A 23,080-nucleotide genomic window follows, 5' to 3' on the forward strand; every position below is an offset into this window, starting at 1 on the left:
TTTTGAACACATATCCGAAGCCCCGTTAGAAGGGCCAGCGTTTCTACCTGGAGGCTAGATGTCACTCCCAAAAAAGCCGAAAATCCCACCAAGGGGCACCCCGACGGATCCCGTAGCACTCCTCCACCACCACATGGCCCAAGATTACCCTTGGAGCAACCATCCGTGTTCAGGGTAAGCGCTCCCATTACAGCTGGTTCCCGACAAACAAGTTTGATCTCGAAACGCTGCCTCGACTGAGACGACCAATCACACAACTGTAAAAACGACCGAGCCCCAACATACTGCTTGAACTGCCCTTCAAGAAGCAATTTGGTCTCCAGAAAAATATCCTGGCAAATAGAAGGGGGATGCGGTTGAATACCCTCAAAGACTGCTCTATTCCTAGCCTTCCAAATATGCCAACAAAAGTTTGTTCTTTGTATTATTTTGGGTGCCAATTTTTTGATTATTTGTTATTGATTATGCTTGACAATAGGCATATAACTGCAAAGAGTAATTTCGATCTTATATTAAGTGAAAACTATAAAATGTATACTATTTTTTGATACTATATGTGATTTGATCGCGAATGATAAACAACAAATTTTAGTATTTTTTTAATGTATGGTTGGTATTGCATTAATTAAATAAATTAAATAATATAGTAGAAAAGAGGCAATAATGGAATCATATTATATTCTCTCTCATAATATCACTTTTTAATTATTGATTGGGTTTAAATATTACAAGATAATTAATTTCAAGGAAGGTTAATATAACTTTCGAAACCTAGAGGGATGCTAGTGAAATAATTAGAAACCTCATGTGAGGTTTCTGAAATTATCCCTTTTAAAAATGAGTTTCTGCCCTTTTAGGATGGTATATAGGGCTAACTTGAGTTTTCTTTTTTTTTTTTAATAAGAGATTTCATTTTTTGTTTTACTAACGTATAAGTTATTGTTCTGGTGGATATATTTGTAGTATACTAAACAAAATATACTATAATAATTAAAGTTTATTTGTGCCCACTAGCATTTTCTAAAATTTTATAATTTTTATAATTTTTTCTTTTTTGTAATAACAATATGATATATGGTAAATAGTAATACATAATCAAACAAGATAATAAGGACAGAAAACATGATTAGGAAAGAATTTTAAAAAATTATGAGATGATTGACAAACGTGTATAAAGTAAGAATTTAAATGATTGATTGAAAATTGTTTTTTTTAAGCGGCAGGTGGAATGCCGACCCAAATTTTATTAGTAGAATAAATGAAAATACAGAGAGGGGGAACGTCACCTTTAAGAAATTACATAAGCTACTGAATAAATGAGCAAAATTAAAACTTAACGTTTCTTACACAATGAAGGTAAGCCTAAACTATCAACCTTAACTTCTCCTCTAACCAAACGTGGAAGTTCTGATTCACAAGAACAAATCTTGGTCATCCCTTCCCAACACCTAACATTAGAGAGCAAATCCGCAGGCTTATTAGCCACTCTATAACAATGACATATCCCCACAAATTTAATGAGTTGTAATTGAGTAACTTCATGATGGATAGTCCATGGACAAGTATACTCTTTTGTTTAGAATCCGAACAAGCAACAATGAATCCAATTCCAATGCAAGGTTACTATATCCAGCAGTAATACAAGATTGAACACCAAGTAGCAGAGCTTTGGCCTCCGCCTGAACACTTGTACCATGGCCAAAAACACGAAAAGGCTAGAACAAACTCGACCATTATGATCTCACATTGAACCCCCTCCTTCATTGTCTCCTGGTTACCTTTAGCACATCCATAGGAATTTAACTTAAACACCCCGGGTGATGGTAGAATCCATTTTACAAATTTAATTGAATATGGATGAGGAATATGTCTGATACGATCTAAGAATTGATGCCAAGATAAACTTGACAAACACACCTCTCTAAACTGAAAGGAAAAAGAGTCCAACAAATCTCGAAAATTTTTTTGACAAACCTAAGCAGCAACATTGGGCACCTCTCCTTCATGAATAGCCCTGTTTCGTGCCTTCCAAATATTCCACAAAATTATGGAAAACAAAGGAAACATACCTATTAGGATATTCAGCATACCACTAAGCTACCAAAACACCCCACATGCATTGTGCATTAAAAAGACCACATTCAGCACCAAAGTATGACCAAACCAACTTTGCAAATTCCCCAAAACAAAAAACATGATCAGTAGTTTCTATTGATGGCAATTCACAGTAGAAACACTTATGAGGGCCATGAAAACCAAATTTCAGCAATGTACCATCCAAAGGAAGCCTCTTCAATAGGAGACGCAGCATCAAAAAGGAAATTTCAGAAGGAATATGCTTGCCTCACACACGAAAAAAAACAAAAGAACTTGCTAGAGACCTGCGCACAAGCAGAAAGGTTGATGAAGTTGTAAATTTTCCAGCCGCATCAGGCAGCCAAATCATCACGTCTGATTGTACTCCAGAAGGCGGCCGAACCTACATAACCATGGCAACTAAATCCCCCGGCAACCATTGCTGAAGCATTTCGTAATTCCACCCTCCATCTCGAACAAAATCAATAACCCGCTAACTCTCAAACACCCAAACCTTATTGCAAAGTGTGAGGACTCGCAAAATTCTTCATATTTTCTTGAAAATTCCCTTTTATTCGAATAAATTACTTTCTAATAGCTTTACTACTCATTCACTTCCTCAAATAGTTGCAATAAATCATAGAATCAAGAGTTTCATCTTTAGTTTTATAGTTAGCGTAAATTAGGGTTTTGCATATTTCGGTAGTGTGATTAGTTGGTGAGGTGTGTGTATTAAATTTGGTAGTTAAGAGTGAGTTTTAGATAAGAGAAAGTGTATGATTAGAAGTGATAATAATAAGTTAGTGAATCATAAGTGAAAACCCTAGTACGGGCAAATTAATGAAAACCCTAGTACGGTTCGAACCGACGTGCACCGTTTGCTACCGATTGAGTGCACCACTTGAACACCACTTTATTACCTTAATCTCCTTGCTTTTATTTCAGAAATATCAACCCTAAAATATCCTAGAGGTGGCCAAAAATTTTGACCAAAAGAAAGAGAAAAAAAAGAAAAATTTTGAGATTCAACCATGCGGTGACACTTGGCGGAAATCTACCCAACTTTTACTAAACCAATTTTCTTTCTTCTTACCTTTCTCTTGGCTTCCATTCTGCTCCATTTCCTTCTTGTTGGCCGATCTTCAAGAGAGAAAAACAAACAAGAGAGAAACTAGCAACTTCCATCTTGAATCAAACTTGTTTGAGCGGAATCGACGAAACTAAACCGATTAACCTTTCCTTTTGGTGGTTGGAAGACTTGGGGTGCTAAAAGTTTGGGGAGAAAGTAGTTTGTTTCTCACTTACAAGGGGCTTTGGGAAGGGATTATGCTTGAACTTGCTTTGCTTTTGTTAATTTTGCTAAAGTTGGGGATAGAAGTTCTTAATATTGGATTTTGATGGTTGAATTCCTAGTTGTGATGATATAGTGGAATGTTTAGCTAGGGTTTGCAATTTTCAGCCTTGATTATCGTTGTTTACCTAGTAATTTATGGTATTGAGCTAGGAAATGAATGTGGTGAAGTGTTTGGATTTGAATTTCTAGAGTAAAAGTTCAATTTCAGCAATTATAGTGATTCTGCCCTGTTTTTGGAACCGAACTGACCTGCATATTCGTCCATGATAAAGGCTGAATCAGGTCTGTCTCAAAACATGAAAGTTGTAGGGAATTGAGTTAACTAGCTTCCTGTAAAATTTCAGCTCAATCAGAGCACTGAAGCATGTGAAATGATTAAAATACCCCTAACTGCCCAAATGCCTGTTTAACGGACAACTTTCTGTTTTCTCTGAGATTTCACATTTTGACCTTGAAAATGCAAGAATTGGGTGTCAATGTCTTTATAGGAAATGTAGGTCTCTGTCTTAGCTTCGAAACGCCATAAAATTTTTTCCAATCTGATAAGTGTAGCTTCAGTTGTGACTAAAATGCCGAGAGATGTCAAACCTGCTGCTTAGCTATTTGTCTTTAAAACTAGTTTCTAGCTTCTAGCTTTGATTTGGATGGTTGCATTGCTAGAATTGCCTTGTATTTAGATGACATTGAGCCTAGTTGAAGGGCTATTGTGTTAAGATTGCTTATGTGTGAATTTGGGCTGAGTTGAGGAAAATAATGAAGCTACAAATGGCTGAAAAATAGCACATGCCCAAATTTTCACTCGAGGGTTAAGCGTGTGTAGTTGCGACTTGAGCAAAGATTTGAGGTTGAATTAAACTTGGATGGTCTATGGTACTTGAGTTTTCTTTCGTAGAGGTATATAAGCTAAAATTTGGCCGAAACTCATACCCTTGGAAAAATGAAAGTAGCGATCATTCGGAATATGTTTTCCTCGTCTTTTAGCCACATTACGAACTTAAACATTTTAACTGCTTCCAAAACTAAAAGAGCGAGCATGAGTTTTCTAGGGTGTGATAAGCAAAATGAATACTACTTAAATGAGTTTCATTTATTTGATTTTCTGAAGCGAAACTCCTATGTTTCGAACTCTAGAGAGTTTTACATTCTTAAATGATATTTTATCGCAGATTTGAACTCAAACCAAGAAGTTGGACTTGAATGTGATTTTGAAAAGCACTAGACCTTTGGTGAGTGCTTTCAAATATATGATTGAACTTGATACTTGATTAAATTCTTTACCAACGTAATCGGATAAGATTTGCTTGGTCTGGTCGGGCAAGTGTGTACTTTATCGCACTTGACCTAACTTAACTAATCACTTGATATCTCATTCATGCTTGTACAAGTGACTTGATTTGCATTGACCTGTATTTGTATTTGTACTTGTGCTTGATTTGTAAGTGCTGAGCGGCAGTATGTACCACACTCGATACGAGTGGGAGGTACCTCTCATTCCCGTCTCCGTACTTTTCTCTTGACTAAGTCGATTGGTCATCGACTATAGTGACTACTTGGGAACCCAAACCCCATTGGCTAGTTAATCGAGTCGAACCGGCAAGGACTTGGTCGATTAGATAACGAACCATGGGTCTCTTGTTTTGTCGAGTGGAGTGATACCTCCTCGACTAATCGGTATACTCGAGTATTACCACCAGTGATTAGTTAGTGTTTGGGCCCAGTAAAGGGGTTGAATGGTGGATAGATTGGTGTTAAGCGAAGCACTACTGGATTGGTTACTTTACTTGAAGGTTGACGGAGTGTCAACTAATACTTGATCAAACTCTGGTGAAGCCCCGGGAAATTGGCTCCTAAGAGCCATCTATATCCTTATACTTTGATTGTTATTCGTAGTGTTTTTATTTCTTTTAGAAAAGAATTTTACACTCGGTCATTTTGAGATTGGCTACTTGAAGTGATATTGCTCACTTTTATGGATTGGTTATGCTCGCTACTTTGCTACTTTGATACTTGTCCTTTTAAATAATGGTCAACTTGCTATTTGGAACCTCACTGAGCTTTAGCTCACTCTATTCCGTTAAATTTGTTTCCTTACAGGGGGTACGAGCGAGACGTGGGACTGGTACAGGCTAGTATAGTCTAGTTTTTGGAAATTTTGCGATTGTACTCGCACTAGTCGCTCAATTAGGGTTGAATGTATTGAGAACTTAAATCTTATGATATATTTGGGATTGTATGGATGTTTGAGATAGAAATGAATGTATTTGTACGTTCCAAACTTGGGAACTGTTATGTCTTTTATTCTTGAGGTTGCACCCTATTTTCTTGACATGAGTGAGTGAGTCCTGGCAAGAGTTGGGCAGGCGGTTCGCTAAACCCTGGAGTAAGCCCTAGGGGGAGGTGGGGTCGTCACACAAAGCGGTCCATTGCCTATCCAATTATTGAGCCAAAAACTTCAAGAGCCAAATTTAACAATCCAACCAATAGCTGATTCAGCCAACCCTCTAACATTCAAGCCCGAGTAAGAGAGTAAGCATAAGAAAGTTGAATCATAATAGGATGAGCATGAGAACAATATTTAGCATACATAAAATGAGACCACAATGAAGATTGTGACCTAAAACCCCACCAAAGTTTAACTGAGAATGCTTTATAAACATCAACTAGGGATCGAATTCCCGCACTACCTTCTTCACCTGACAAACACAAATCACACCATTTTATCCAATGATACCTCCAGCCTCCATCCTTCGCACCCCAAAGAAAATTGGCACACAACATCTCAATCTTCTTCATCGTACCTTTAGGAGGATTTGTAGCTGAGAGTATATAAACCGGAATGGAAGACAATACATGTTTAATTAGGGTAAATTCTGTAGTGTATTCAGCAAATCCAAGACAGGTGTGGAAACTAAAGAATATGGCAAAGAAGCCAGCACGTTGCAACCTGACATGTACGGATGATGAAGGGAATATTTCTAAAAAAGCAAGTGGCGAGCTATAACCGTGGTTTGGAAATGTAGCGTACTGCAGAAGTTGGAAATGTATTGGGGTGTCACGAAATTAACATAAATATAATGGGCCTAGAATAAAGGGATAATTGCAGAAACCTCCCCTGAGGTTTCTGACACTTGCACTGACCTCCCCTCTGGGTTTAGAAATGGCATTCAGCACCCCTGAACAGGAACAATTCGTTGCAGAAACCTCCCCTGAGGCTTGATGTCCCATTAAAAAATTATTTGTAGAAGTGAGATAAGAAATTTCTTCCAATTTTGCCCTGATCTTGCTTGACAATTAGTATTAACAAGGGAGGGGCATAGGCATTAAGGATCAAGCAAGTTCAGGGGGTATAAATGCAACATATTTTTCATTCCAATATCTAGCTTGGTTTGATGAGTGTTTCGGAATTAAATGCAATTAAATTTCAAATTTACCCCTGATATAACAATTCTTATAAAACAAAAGAATTACACATACGACAAATTAACATCTTCATAATTGTAACTACAATAGTTATTAAATTTTTTGATAAAATATAAGAAAATCATAAACCATAACAAAAATTAATACTAGAAAATAAATATAGTGGCTGTATTAATAAGGAGTAAATTCCCAAAAAGAGAGAGTTTTTAAACTAACTTTCTAAAGGGTGGCGATTTTTGAGTCTCTTCCCAAAGGGTGAAAAACGCATCGAAGGAATGCGTTCTTCCAAATAAAAATGCAATTTTCAAATACGTTATTTTAATTTTCATAAATTTGTTTAAATATGAAAAATTGGTTAAATAACGCATAACATACCAGCTCTTTATGGGAAACTGGCAGGTTTTATAGTATGTTTTATACCAGCTCTTTATGGAAAACATATCAGCCCTTTATGGAAAAAATTGGTTAAATAGCGCCCAAAGGAAAACTAGTATGTTTTGTATTTAACATAAATTAAATATGTGAAAGTTAAAAAAAAAAATTGCCCATAACATACCAGCTCTTTATGGGAAACTGGCAGATTTTATATTTAATGCGCCATTTAACCAATTTCGTTGGCCTGTGGAGCTAATTAACCAATTAGCACATTAACTAATTAGTTAATTAGTAAATTAGACAAACAGAAATTAGCTAATTAGTTAATTAATTAATTAGTTTGTTAATTAGTTAATTAATTAATTAGATAATTAGTTAGTTAATTAGTTAAGCAATTAATTAGTTTAACATGCAAATAATTTGTTAGTTTCGGACAGACAACAGCTTTAGTTAATTAGTAAATTAGATAATTAGTTAATTAGATAAATAGAAATTAGTTAATTAGTTAATTAATTAATTAGATAATTAGTTAATTGGTTAATAGTTAATTAGTTAATTAGTTTAACTATGCAGAAATAGTTTGATTAGTTAAATAGTTAATTAGTTAATTAGTTAATTAGATAATTACATAAATAGAAATTAGTTAATTAGATAATTAGTTAAGCAGTTTATTAGTTTATTAGTTTAACATGCAAATAGTTTGTTAGTTTCGGACAGACAACAGCTTTAGTTAATTAGTTAATTAGATAATTAGTTAATTAGTTAATTAATTAATTAGATAATTAGTTAATTAATTAATTATATAATTAGTTAATTAGTTAATAGTTAATTCGATAATTAGTTAATAATTAATTAGTTAATTAGTTTAACTATGCTGAAATAGTTTGATTAGTTAATTAGTTAATTAGATAATTAGAAATTAGTTAATGAGTGAATTAGATAATTAGTTAATAGTTAATTAGTTAATTAATTTAACTATGCAGAAATAGTTTGATTAGTTTAATTTGTTTAACAAATTAAACGTTGCTTTTGATGAAAGTACTAAAACCTTTCATCTGGTAAAGTCAAATACAATTGGGGGTACTGTAGTAAATTCACACACTTTTACCTTTTAAATTGGCTCCAACTTTTCCTAAGGGAGGTTAATGCTTTTTCAAAATTGATAGGGGAGGTCAGTGAAAATGTCAGAAATCTCAGGGTAGGTTTCTGCAATTTTTTCTGGAATAAAACACCGAAGAGGAAGCGTAAGCAGTACTAAACAAAGCCATGCTGGGGCCACCGAAGAGGAAGCGTATTACGTACTAAACACAGCCATGTTGGGGCCAGCAGTGATACGTGTGTTTGAACACAGGTGGTGAGGTTGAAAGTGAAAAAAAAAATTGGTAAAGAAGAAGGCAAGACGGAATAGACAGAGGGGGTGGCCACTGGCGTAACTTCAGGCACAGGCGGTGACGGTAGATATATCTGAGGAAGGACCTTCCGAAGCTGTACTGAATGAATGCAGCGGCGTGGAACAGAAGCAGAGAAATCAAAGGTGAGTACTTTCGTCCATAATTTTGAAAAATGGATTAAAATAACGAGTAAAACACTTGTACGTCTAGTACGGTGAAGTTTAGAGTTGTTGTAAGAGGCAATGATAGAGGAATAAGGAATACGAAATACGGGGAGTAAGACCTAGCGGCTTCGAACAAAGAGGAAACGATACAGGAAAATTATCGCTGTTTATTTGTGCACCGAGCATTGTGTACGTAGGATTACAACTGCAATGTTGCTCCACTAATTTTTATTAAATTGTGTAAAGGAAAATAATCAGAAGTGAGTAAACACGTGAAGAAGACGTTGTAACAGGACTAAAAACAGAGTTATTTGGATGGCTGTGGGGACATCGATATTGGCTCCCAGACTGCATTGCGAATGCTTTTGTGAAGAGAATTAAAAAAACTCACAGTACAGGTTGAGTTGTTTGGTATAAATGAATATGCATGGTGGTATTTTGTGCTAAAGGTTTATATAATTGCATCAGCCACACTTCTAAATACTGTGTATATGAATCTTAGAGTAATCTTTATCGTCTGCATTTTGTGAAAGTTGTTGAGGTACAGTATTGTTTCTTAACTTAAATGATCGTGTATATATGTTTTTTTCCATAAATAGACGATCAGTATTTATGTTACAAACGAAAGCATATGGGGAAGCTGAAAAAAAAATGTTAAGCGAAAATGGTTAGAGAAAACATTGAACCACACAGGGCTTGTAAATATTGGGCAGGATCAGGCGCTTCAAACTCGTGACATGGTGCAGGAAACAGACAACGGAAAAATGAGGATGGATGGTTGTGGCAAAAAAATGTCATTTGACCTTAACCTGGAACCTGAGTGTGACCGAGACACATATACTCCAGTAAGCGGTGGTTCAATTGGTGGATATGAAGATGAGGAGGCAGATGAATTGGTGGGCGCAATAGGCGTGGATGATGTAAAGAAATTAATATTTGACACGGAAGAAGAAGTTGGGGAATTCTATAATTTGTATGCAAAACTAAGCGGATTTGAGATTCGTAAAAGTAATGGCAAACGAGATACAGATGGCATTTCAAGATTTAGAAAATGGGTATGTTGTTGTGAAGCTTATAGGGATGAAAAGTGGTTTAATTATGAAGACCGGAAAAGAGAAGCAAAACCAATAACAAGAACCGGGTGTGGGGCTTGCTTTCGCGTGAAATATGACATAGAATCGGTAAAGTATGTGGTGACATGTTTCATTATGGAGCACAATCACCCGCTGGCATCAGAGACAAGTGTGCAACACATTAGGTCACATAGAAAAGTCAGTGATGCAGAATATGCGCAGGCCAAAAGTCTGAAGATGGTTGGGGCCAGAATATGCTAGATAATGAAACATTTTGTTATCAAAGCCGGAAGGTACAGTAACGTGGGATTTTGCATTAAGGATCTGTATAACCGAATGGACGAGGAACGTAGAAAAGATATTTTTAATGGCGATGCAGAAGGGGCACTTGGGTTCTTGGCAGCGAAGAAGGATGCCGATAACATGTTCTTTTATAAATATCATGTAGATAACGAAGGAAGATTGGCAAGGTTGTTTTGGGCAGATTCTAAATCTCGTGTGGACTTCAGTATATTTGGAGATGTGTTGGTGTTTGATACGACATACAAAACAAATAAATACCGCAAGCCACTAGTTGTACTTGCAGGAGTAAACAACCATTTGAACAGTACTGTTTTTGGTTGTGCACTGCTATCAGATGAGAGGATTGAAACATATGAATGGGTGCTAAGTACATTTATAGAGGCTATGAAAGGTAGAAAGCCAGTAGCAGTGATGACAGATGGGGACAGTGCAATGCGAAGAGCCATAAAGAATCTTCTCCCGGATGCTTGTCACAGGCTATGTTCGCGGCACTTGCATAGAAATGCACGGAGTAATATTCGCTGCGAGGAGTTCAATAACAGGTTGTATAATCTGATGGCGAGAAAGTGTAGTACTCATGAGTTTGAACATCGGTGGGCTAGGTTAGTTAATAAATGTGGGGTGGGAGAGAATGACTGGGTGAAAAAGTTGTACCGGAGGAGAAGGTTATGGGCAGAGGCCTATTTGCGCAGTCGTTTTTTAGCAGGTATGAGAAGTACTCAAAGGTGTGAGAAAATGAATGCTTTTTTGAACGAGTACTTGAATGAAAAAATGTGACTATATGAATTCGTTAGAAGTTTTGATTTGGCAATAGCATGGCTTCGACATACTGAGAGCAAAGCAGTTCACACAAGCGAAAACACAAAACTAGTGTTAACCACAATTCTGCCCGAAATAGAGAGAAGCGCAGCGGAGGTGTTTACAAGAAATGTATTCTTCATGGTAAGGAAGCATTTGAACAGGCAAGGACTTCTAATTTCTGAGGGCTGGAGCGAGGAGGGAGAGAGTCGCACATATTATTACTCGAAATATGGTCGGCATGAAATAAGTTGGAGGGTGGATTATGATAGGTCCATGGAGAGAAGCTAACCTGCTCTTGCATGAAATTCGAGTCAAAGGGAATTCCTTGTGCTCATATATTTCGCGTGATGGTGGTAGAAGGAATGAACAGGATCCCAGAATCATGCATTTCAAAGCGGTGGACAAAGGGAGTTTACTGTAATAATAATGGAATGACAGCATTTGTTGCAGACGAACAGATGATACAAATGGCCAGATATAGCACTTTAAAGTCCAACTGTAATAGTATGCGTTACTATGCCTCCTATGTGACGACCCCACCTCTCCCTAAGGCGAACCAGAGGGTTCGGCGGGCCGCCTGCCCAGCTCTCGCCGGAACTCAGTCGTTCACTAAAGTCCTCAAATAAATTGCAATATAAATCTCAAATATTACATCACATTCTCCAATAATTACATGTCATAAGTGAAGCGGAAATAATTCTCAACTATACATAAAATGATTTCCAAATCCAAATTGTACAAGAGATAGGCCATCCAGTCACGTGCACAAGCACAACAAGTCCTTCCTTCGCCTTGAGCCCTGTGGAGGGGAATAAAATATTTTTGGGGTGAGCTAGAAGCTCAGCGAGTAACCAGGAAAATCATTAAACAAATATATTTCACAATGTTGCATTTCGATCATTTCGATGATGTCATGATTCAGAGATCAAATGTACGTTTAGTGCTCTCGTGAGCCGGTGAAATCACAGCACTTGAACACCCAACGCTCAAATAGATCATTTAACATTAACATTAACATTAGGAGGGAGCCCCTTTTTGAGCTCCGGAGCCATTTGCTCCGTCATGTCACGAACTCACGAAAATGGTGGAGACGTTGGTGTCCAGCACAAGACTTTCCCAGAACTCATTGAAGCCAAATCATGTCATGAATTCACATGCAAGCACGCATGGGATGCAATCGAGTACATAATGCAAGAAACATTTCACAAGTACTTTGGAAATAGTTTAGGGTCACTCACCTCCACGGCTCAGAAATCATCCAGCATATAACATTGCCTTGCTCAAATCCAAGTCTTAGATCACAAACTCAATGCAAACAAATCCCTTCAAAGTTCGGACAGCACTTCCCCTGAATTTGCTAACTTTTCCAGCCATCATGGCTTCATTATTTTTCTCATTCCAACCCAAAGGTACACACACAACAACAAGTTCATCCAATAGCCATTCAGCAAGCTCCAAGTAGTACTAGTACAAGTCAAGCTAGAGAAAAGTTCGGAAATGAAAGTTAAGCTCAAAACCAGAAAAACAGTTTTGACGTCATTTTGCGGTAATGGTACCAAAGGCGCTACGATTGTCGGATGAAGGTGCAAGACCTACCGTTTCGAAGCTAAGAGACAGGGTTACAATATTTCAGAAGGTCACTCAACCCAGTTTCGAGTGTAACCAGTTCAAAAATGCAAGATACCATACCAGAATCACAAAAACAGATTCACAGAACGCATTTTAGTGGAAACATCATAAATCAGGCTATCCAAGTCCAAATCCAGAAATTCCAAAACCAACTGAAAGCTAAGAAACAGGGATAAATTTCATCAGAAGACCTCAACAACCAATTCGGAAGCAATTCCAGCCACAACAACCAATTACAGGCACAATTCTTACATTCGGGTAAAACCAGAACAGCAATGGTAATTTCGACTTTTCTCATTCTACGATGCTCCGATTGACCAGAAATTTTGTAGGCACCTCTAAAATGTCATTCCCTACAACTTTCATGTTTTACGCCAAGACCAATTCGGCCTCTATCTAGGAGCTAAAAATTCGGGCAGAATGCTCCCTCAAGAACCCTAATTTCTGAAATTTCTTCCAAAACAGAAATTGATTGCAATTGTCCACTTTTTCCACCTTCTAGAATCATTATATACCATTTCCAATCATCATAGATAGCCATACAATCATGTTCATATGAAAACAGAAAAATCCCCAAAAATTATAAAAGTTCATCAATTCAACCACAACTCAAAATATAATCCATCAAACCATCTCTTTAGCCATCACAAGTCACTAATTCACCATTATTGGAAACAAACAATGAATCTTTACACACCATACCTTGATACCTCACAAAAGATAGTAGCTTAGTGGTTCCTTCTCCAAAATAACTCCACCAAGACCTTGGAATCTCCTTAGTAACCAATTTTTATGGAGTGATTTGCAATTCCATCGGTTAAAACTCAAGATTGAAGTAAGAAATTGGAGTGAAAGATGAAGGTTTTTCTCTTTCTCTTGCTCTCCAAGTTTCAGCCATGAGAAGGAAGAAATGGCTTGATTTTTGGTCAAATTTTAGTTTTAGTAAAGTTAAGGTAAGATGGTCAAAAGTCCAATAGTGAATAGGATGGTGACACTTGTCACCTTTTGATTTAAAACTTATCTTTTTGTCTCTCCAATACAAATATCTTAACACTTTGTAAAATAATATCACTTAATACAAAATTTCAACAAGTTGTCAAAAATATAATGCATTTACCGCACTAGCGGGTGCCACGTCCAAAATACGCTCGTAATTTCTCGAAAACTAACCGATACTACAAAAATCATTTTAAAACTATCTTTGCTCATAGACTTTATCTGGGGAATTTTTCTAATAAAGAAAATGTAAAAAAGGCGGGCGATTAAAAAAAATAAACCCTAGAAAATTAAAAAATTTTCGGGTTCTCACACTCATACTTTTCGGGGCGTCACATCCTACATGGATGATGAGTTTAATGACCTGCAGCAGATGTTTGACAAGCATTCCGTGGACCTAAAGGAGAACTGGATTGACAGAGGATATGGGGAAGACGGATTTACAATGGATTCAAGAGTGAGGACCGATAGAAATAGAAGAACATTCGGATTGTTAGAACCTAGGGTGTCTCGGGCTAAAGGTGATCACAAACAAACAGAAGCAAAGAAGAAAAGAAAGTGTGGACATTGCAGGTACTATCAAAATTCCGTACGTAGTTATAAAGTAGCTATTCGATATAATACATGAACCGGACACTGAAGGTAATAATAAAAAAGTAGGTATTTTTCGTTGGTATTATCAACAGCAGAACATAAACATATAATAAAAAGTGCATACAAAGTATACAACGTTAATGGCAATGCAAGAAAGTTGAAGTGGTGTAATGTTAGCATTCTGACAGCTTAGTTGAGTTGATTACTTGCAGTCACAAATGATTTGACATGTAATAAATGGGTTGAAGATTGCAAACAGGCCACAACCAACGAACATGCCCATACAAAAAGAATTCCCACCAGGCTGATCACGTTGATTGGATGGAAAATTCCTTGGATGACTCGCTGGAAAAATCATTTGAAATTGGTACGGGCTGGAGCGACTCTGGCAAATAGAGAGGACAAGCATTTGTAGCACAACCATGCGGTAGCGGTGGAAGGAACACAGGTGACCAACAAAGAAGTCCAGGAGAAAGATGAGCCACTGCTGTTGTGATGCTGCGGTCTGCAGTTAGGCAATAAATCAGATATGTGACAGCCCCACCTTACCCTAAAGCGAACCAAAGAGTTCGGCGGACAGCCTACCCAGTTCTCGCCGGGACTCAGTCATTCACCTCAAGAGATTGAAGATAAAATTTACAAAACAAGTGAATACCGATCCCAAACTGAAAACATAAACTTATATACATTCCTATCTCCAAAGGAATTACAAAATTCAAATATACAAAGGTTCCCAATTTCTCATACATCCAACCCTTGCCAAGTGTTAGGGCGAGAACCCTTACAAAAGAATCAAAAGAACTAGACTAAGCTAGTCTACACAGAGCGCTCGTCCTTGGTCGCGTCCCCTGTTAAGGAAAACAAAACTAACGGAATAAGCAAAAAGTTCAGTGATGTTCCGAACACATAATCAAACAATAAAGCTAATGCATTAACCATAGATAACCAATAATTCAAGAAACATTTACAATGGAAAGCGATAATAACACCTTCATTAAAAGGATACGTGCTCACAGGGAACCATTCATTCATTCGTTCATTCATTCTCCTTTCATTCCCTTATTCCTCCAATCGTTTGAAAATGCATTTTGTAAGTAAAACCCCTCATTTGCATTGACATTCGTTCATTCATTTCATTCACCCCCTCCTGGACGTTGGTCAGGCTCCACCAGACTACAAGGTAATACTCAAGTATACCAAACGTTCACCCAGGGTCACTAAATTGCTCGACCGAGTCCGCTTCTGGCTCGAGTCGATCAGTAACGAAGGGCAGGGTCCAGTTCAGCCTAAAGGCTTACATTCATGCATATATAATCATTCAATCATTGAAAATTTCACATTCATTTAGATCGAGTGCGATAAAATACACACTCACCTAGAAAGCCCATTTTAAGCAATCAGTGAAAGCATTTAACATGTTATCATTCATTCATAACAAGTCCTATAATCAAGAACAAGCCACATAGTCAATGAAATTATAACAAACAAGGAACACTCACCTATTTATGCAAAATAACGTCCAAAGTGTTCTTCCGGGTATTACCCTTAATCACCAAGGAACCCTAATATAATCAAAAGAACACATTATATTTCAACTATCAAAGATTTAAGTGATTCAAAGAAAATTCGAATACGTACTAGTACAAAATATAGATATGGTTTTGGTAGTGAGAAGAGTACAGTGAAACCAAAGGACATAAGTAAAATATTTGTAAAACTTATGCTCACTCGTAAAACTTTAAAATCTCCATTTTAGTCGAAGTGACAAAGAAAACGTATTTCTATTAGTCGTAAATTTTATTTTTCCAAGGGTACAAGTTTCGGCCGAATTCTAACTTATATACCTCGATAAAAGAAGATGTAAATACCCTAGATGGTTCACGTGGTATTCGCTCTCAAGCCTTACTCAAGTCGCAAGTATATCGACCTAGTTCTTGAGCGTAAATTTGGGCAGCACGCCCTTTGTATTTACCTATTTTCCAGCCATTTATGGCTTCATTCTTTTCCTCAATCAATCCCAAAGTATACACAAAATCAGCTCATTTCAATAGCCAGTCCATAGGCTCCAAGTCATACAAGTACAAAATCAAGCTAGGAGCATGTGCGGAAATGAAGGTTGAGTCAAGAAACAAAAGACAGATTTGACGTTGTTTTGCGTAACAGACACAACTAAAGCTACGCTTATCGGATTGGAGTAAAATTTATACCGTTTCAAATCTAAGACAAAGGCTTACAACTTTGATGAAGACCACTCAGTCCAGTTTGTAGTGTATCTAAGTCAAAATTGCATTTACAGAACCAGAATCTCACATTCGGGCTAGTTAACCGTACTATGCATAAACAACCATAACTCAGGCTACCAAAGTCCAAATGAGGTGATTCTAGGGGTGTTGGAAATATAAGACATAGCACTACAACTTTCAGGTTTTGGCTAAATACTAGTTCAGTATGTATCAAGGTGAAAAGACACAATCAGATTGATGAAATGTCAAAACTGTCCATTGGACTAAACCTATGGTAGTCAGGGGTATTTTTATCTTTTTATAGGCTAAGTTACTCGGATTGAGCTAAAAATTTACAGGCACCTATAAAAAATCATTCTCTACAACTTTTATGTTTTATGCTAAGCCTAATTCGGCCTCTAACATGATGAACTTGAACCGGGTAGAACAGGGTGCATACTAACTTCAATTCTCAAAATTTGCTACAATCAAGATATAAATCTCATTTTTAGCTTGAAACCATCACTACCACCTCTTATACCAACATATATACATCATACACCATCCATACAACAAGTATGAGGAGGGTATCATTCAAACCCTAACTCAATTGCATCATTCCAATCATCCAAAATCACTTGATATAAGCATTATTATAACCACAAATACAAGCTACTAAACAACTCCAACATGATTAAAGGACAAAGAAAAGTGTGGGCAGCCATATTACCTCAAAATAAAGCTTGCTAGAGTTATCCTCCACTTCCCCTTGAAATTTTTGGTTCCTTCAGCTTCCCAAGCTCCCAAACTAGTGATTAATCGGTTTAGTTTTTCTTGTTTTCACTCAAATGGTTCAAACTCAAGATGGATTGAAGTTGTTTCTCTTGCTCTCTCTCTCTCTCTTAAGCTCGGCCAAACCAGGGAAAAAATGGTGAAGAAATGGAGCCAATGTGACGATAAGAAGCAAAGAAAATTGGCTTGGTCAAAGGTCTTGGATTGGTGCCACTTGTCACCACCAATTTCCATCTCAAATTTTTTTCTTTTCTCTTGTTTTCTTGGTTAATAAATTCGGCCAACAAGCTCAGATTTTGGCTGATATTTAGGCTCTAATAATAAGGATATTAACTTGATAAAATGGTGGTCAAATGGTATGTTCAATTGGTAGCCAATCGGTAGCGAACGTTACCCGTCGGTTCTAGCCGTTTTTCCTTAAATCGCGTATATTAGGGTTTTAACTTACAATTCACTAACTTATTATTATCACCTCTAATCCCACACTTAATATCATCTAAAACTCACTTTTAATCATCACATTTATCGCACAAGTGGGTCCCACATCGATAATGCGTTTCAAATTTAACGTACACTAACTCATACTAGGAAAATGAATTTAAAACTGTACTTGCTTGTAAAAATGCATAGAAATTTTAATATTTCCAAGGAAAGTATAAAATGTAGGGAAAGAAATAAAATAATATTGAGAAAATATGAAAATTTTTGGGTTCTCACAAGATAGGTGTAGTTTCGTGAGTACAGGTCGAAGAGTAATCTTTCCATCAAACACGTAGGAAATTGTAGAAGTGGAACGGTTTATATCTTTTCTTCGCATTAATTTGTTTTGAGCATGAGCAGGAGACATGGTATTCGTGAATGTGGGGAATGCTGGCAACAGCTTGTCATGGTGCAAAATAAAATTTGATTCCGTTACCATTGAAGTGGAAATAATGTAAGTTTGAATGTTTGATTGGCCATTGTAAGCTCTTATGACCACAACCACTCAAAGGTTGTAACCTATCTTTGTACTGCTGCACTACTTGTTGGTCATTGGCTTTGTTATTCTTATTTCACTCTTGTAGCGTGTCTAAATCTTATTATATATTTTTTTATGTGTCAAATGCAGAGGTTGAAAGAGATGGTATGGTTGTGCATAGAAGTAGCAGTCGTGACGACAGACACTCTAGAGAGCAACACCGTTAAGAGAGAGAAATCACAAAGTCTAAATCTCCTTATTGTTTCTTGAGGGATTCTCTTTTGTTATTTATCGGTGGGGTGAAAAGTATTCAAGGGGGATAGGTGTTGATGGGTAACTCATTGTAATTCCACCCCAGGGTTGATGCACAGAAGCATCACCAGATGCATGAGAATTGTGGTTGCATCCTATTGTCTGCTGTAGCAAATAGTGCTACTGCACTTGCTTAATAGGAGAGGATACGTCCTCAATAAATAGTTGACAAATTGTTTATTACAGTAACCAAATTTGTTGAACTTCGTTTTTGTAAATGGAAATTAACTGGAAACGTATGTTGCGCAAAATCTCTTCGTGGGATAGACGTTTTCCCAAGTACCCACTGGGGAATCAGTTTCAGTTCCCCAGCTTTTGTAAACAGGTTGACACGCTGCTGCTATAAACAGCTTTTAGGATATGGGCTATTTTTTCCTCTCCTTGTGATCCTAATCAATGAGCGTAAGGCCCAACGCCTTTTCACCTTTTGCCCATCGTTCCATTCATTTGTAGGAACAGTAACTAGCATTTCTCCCCATCTCTTTTCATGCTCATAATACTTATGCATCCCTTCATTGCACTAGTTTTTGGTCTGTTAAGGTGTACAACTTGTCATGTTTGGCTTTGAAGCAACGTATGGTCATTATTTAATAAATGAAGTAAAGCAAATAATGTTTGAAATATTAAGTTATTTAATTATGTAATCTATTTTGATTTTAGATGTTGTAATATGTAGACGGTTTAGGGGACTTGTAGAGTTGAAGTACAGAATCCTTTTTCCGAATTATAATAAATTCGAGTCGTTTTTGTGTTGGTTTCTGACTTTTCTAACAACATTCGCGGAATTGAAATTGATTTGAATTAAACTTTGCGGAAATTGGGTTCATGGGAAGATAGATTGTTGCCTGTTTCACATTTAATTGAATACACATATCTGTACTTTACATGAAGCGTCCAAGGCTGAGGAACAGTTGATTCCAATTGACTGTTCCGATTTTTTTGTGATTCCAGTGTATTTTTACGGACTTTGTGTGTACATTTCCACTTAAACCCCTGCTAAATAACACCCAACCCGACTACAGCTGTATATCAACAGCAATTGGGCGGACATCCGGCCCGCGGGGGATTAATAAACTTCAAGAGTTGGGGTTTATACGAAAAAGAGCATTAGCTATTCAAAATACCAGTTCCTTATGGCCATTGCACTCTCAAACATTTAATGTACGACATAACACCACAATGTTTGTAAGTAAAATCTAAAAAGTGTTATAGTAACATTCCTACAAAAAGTAACATTCCATTTAACGGACATAAAAAGAAAAGTTTTGTAAAAAGAAAGGGTTATTATCACTTTACCCGCTTAACGTTTGGTGTCACTACCAATTTTTCCCTTAACGTTATTTTTTAGTCACTTTACCCCCTAAATTAACGGCTAGACTTAACGGACTTTGTTAATTAAAGTGAAAAGACATGTTTAACCCTTAAAATTATTATCATTTTACTCCCATAAACTATAGTCTCATTATCAATTTACCCCCTAAAGTTATTTTTAGGCAATCTATCCTATCATTAAACCAAGGTAGGAAGTTAAAAAATTTTAAAAGAAAATATCCTCTTGTTTGCATAATAAAAAAAAAATTTATAGTGACTCTTCTCCTTTTTAGTATCAAGAAAAAAAAAGTCAAAGTATTAATTTATTTTTTCTTGACAATCTTATTTATATCAAAAAAGAATAGAAAGATGGAGAAGGGGGGGAGAGGGAGAGAGTTAAATTCTTTTTTTTAAAATTACAGATAAGAAAGAATTAAATATTTTTATTATTAAATATTTTTCTATTTACTACCAAATTCAAATCCTAATCCCGGTAACCTTAATGTAATACGATAATGTTAGACTTTTCTTTATTTTCTTTCTTTGCAAAATCTAATTTTCTTTCTTCTTCTTTTCTATTTCTTTTTCTTTTCCTAGTATTAATAAGTGTGAAAAAAAGAATTTTGAGAAAATCCTTTTTTTATAGTTTTTGATCTCTTAAAAGTGAAAAAAAGGAAGAATAATCATTCTAATTTTTTATTTTAAATTATATATAAAAAAGGTAAATAAATGTCAAATTTTTTGACCATACCAGTTAGATTAATGATGAGGTAAAATGCCTAGAAAATAATATTATGAATTAAAGTGATTGTATCACTATAATCTAAACGAATAATGTGATAATAACAATATAGTAATGCTACAAAATAAAAGGGTATTTTTGTCAAAAAATTCTTAACATGTTGAGTTGAATTATTTATGGGGGTAAAGTGACTAAAAGTTAACGTTAGGGGGTAAACTGATAGTAGTGATTTAGTTTAAGGGGGTAAAGTGATAATAACTCAAAAAGAAATGGTCCATAAAGTATTACGTGTTTATTATGACTTCGTTCCGTCACATGAACACATTTTCGCCTCTGTAAGGCCATTTTGCTGTGAAAAATCTAATTTCTATTAAATACATAAATGTTGGTAACTGAAATTGAAAAAATGTCACACAAATGTTTTTTATGAAAAGGAAACTGGTAGATTTTGTATTTAACAAATTTTAAATGTCAAGTTAAAAATAAAAGATATTGGCCATAACAGACCAGCTCCTTAAGGGTTTATGTAATCCTCAACAAAATACCAGCTATTTATGCCAATTTTACGCTGAATCATAACATTTATGTAAAATACATAAATGGTTGTAAAATACTAGGATTGAGAAAGTGTACCCAAGAAAAAATTTTGGGATGCTCGCCTAGTGGTAGATGTTGTATTTAACACATGTTAAACATAAAATGTGGAAAACTATATTGGCCAAAACGTACCAGCTTTTTATGGCCTTTCTGCATTACATCAACGAAATAGTAGCTACGTTTGGGCATTTCACTCTTATGTATGACATTTCATTTGAATACGTAAATGTTTGTAACTGAAATTGGAAAAGTGTCAAAGCAATATCTTTAGCAACCGGAAACTGGTAGATTTCGTATTCAACAAAATTTAAAGATGGGGTAATATCTATATAAGATCTTGGCCATAACATAGCAGTTCTTTATGGCTTTTCTGCATTACATCAACGAAATACTAGTTTACCATGTAATGTTTCCCTCTGAAACATTACATGTTAGTTAAAAACGTAAATGTTTGTAACTGAAAATGAAAAAGTGTTCCACAACTATCTTTATGAAGTGGAAACTGGTACATGCTGTTTTTCAACAAATTTTAAATATCTGGTAGTACCTAAAAATGATATTGGCCATAACATAGCAGCTCTTTATGGCTTTTCTGCATTACATCAACAAAATACTAGCTTTGTATGGCCATTTCACTCTGAAACATTACATTTAAGTTAAATACGTAAATGTTTGTATCTGGAATTGGAACATTGTTACACTCGTATTTGTACGACAGCGAAACTGGTACATTGTGATATATGACAACTATTAAATATCAAATATTCAATTAAATTAAAAAAGTATGTCTATAAACATAAATATGCCGCATTTTCATAAATTAAATGCGGACAACAAATGAATGAAGATAAAATGTTGCATAACATGACAATCTATCCAAATAACCTTTCCATTAAATGTCTATTAGCATCACAAATTATTCAACCCACGTACGTGCCTAAGTGACATTTATCGAATTAACATTAGAGGTATATTAATATAGTGGCAAAGTAATCGTTACAATCCTTTTAATGGTTGTTTTTGTGATGGACTTACACAAAATCCTGGTGTGTGTGCCGTTCGTTGTGAAACATTAGGCTTATCCCCGCCCTTGTTTGAGTCTTGATTACTGTTGGGGAAAACCTATTACCTCTAAACCCCAAATTCTTATTAAAGGCATTGTCCCTCGACACCGTGGGAGCGCCGTGTCCTTATGTTTGCTAGAGATAAAGTTAGGCGGTGTAGCGAAGGAGATTAACCCTTGCGAATGGCTTCATCCTCTTCTGCTGGGTCGGTCAATAGCACGGTATGGCCGACATTATATTGCAATTGTGGTCGTAGCTGTGCAGTTCGTGTTGTCTGGAAGTCTGAAGCAAACAGGGGCCGCCACTACTATCGCTGCGCTAACGCCTAGGTAAGTTCTTCGGTAGTACTGTTTCGGACACAAATTTTCGATTGCTAAGGTACTTGTATTGCAGAGGCCCTGTCGAACGTTTATTGCCTGGTGTGATGAGTTTGCACGAGCAACGGGGTTTCAAGTTCCCGATCCCGTTTCCTCAAGTACCGACCGCCTCACCAATAGACCCGCGGCGGAGGTGTCTGGCATTATAGCTGAACTGAGAAGCATGCAAAGGAACGTAACGATCCTTAACATTGTTGTGGTTGCTGTCGTGGCGGTACTCATTGTTCTGGTTCTGAAATCGTGAAGTGCTCTGTTCACTCTGATTCCATTCCCTCCCACCCCCTGTACAGTACTCAACTATGGTGTCCATTAGCATAGAATGGGCATTAAGCGTCATTTACAGCCTGTTGGCCTTTGTTTGCTAGTGCTTTGGCATTGGCTTTTGTCCATCCTTCGTCAAGCGGATGGTGGCGCATGTGCGTCTGCCCACCCAAACTGGTGGAGTGTGTCTGTGTAAATGGTGATTTTACGTTATAAAATGCATTTTTGGCACCAGTTTACATTGTGCATTATATTTGTTTTCTAAAAT

The 23,080-nt window shown here is 36.4% G+C and overlaps 1 protein-coding gene across 1 annotated transcript; it reads left to right on the forward strand.

Annotated features, from left to right (window-relative positions):
- Nucleotides 1–10,117: 10,117 nt before the first annotated feature.
- LOC113756557 (protein FAR1-RELATED SEQUENCE 4-like) lies at nt 10,118–18,597 on the forward strand. Its single transcript, XM_027300196.1, has 3 exons — nt 10,118–10,862; nt 18,031–18,124; nt 18,507–18,597. The coding sequence occupies exons 1-3, from the start codon at nt 10,118–10,120 to the stop codon at nt 18,595–18,597; spliced, it is 930 nt and encodes a 309-aa protein (XP_027155997.1).
- The last annotated feature ends 4,483 nt before the right edge of the window (nt 18,598–23,080 follow it).

The sequence above is a fragment of the Coffea eugenioides genome, unplaced genomic scaffold (assembly GCF_003713205.1).
Source record: "Coffea eugenioides isolate CCC68of unplaced genomic scaffold, Ceug_1.0 ScVebR1_23;HRSCAF=104, whole genome shotgun sequence".
Taxonomy (NCBI): domain Eukaryota; kingdom Viridiplantae; phylum Streptophyta; class Magnoliopsida; order Gentianales; family Rubiaceae; genus Coffea; species Coffea eugenioides.

What these genes read in the sequence shown, in the direction of transcription:
- LOC113756557 (XM_027300196.1), top strand. Translation starts at nt 10,118, where the DNA reads ATGAAACATTTTGTTATCAAAGCCGGAAGGTACAGTAACGTGGGATTT. An exon ending in GCGCAGTCGTTTTTTAGCAG is followed by an intron (nt 10,863 to 18,030) that starts GTATGAGAAGTA and finishes GAGCATGAGCAG; the next exon opens with GAGACATGGTATTCGTGAAT. An exon ending in ACCATTGAAGTGGAAATAAT is followed by an intron (nt 18,125 to 18,506) that starts GTAAGTTTGAAT and finishes ATTCCACCCCAG; the next exon opens with GGTTGATGCACAGAAGCATC.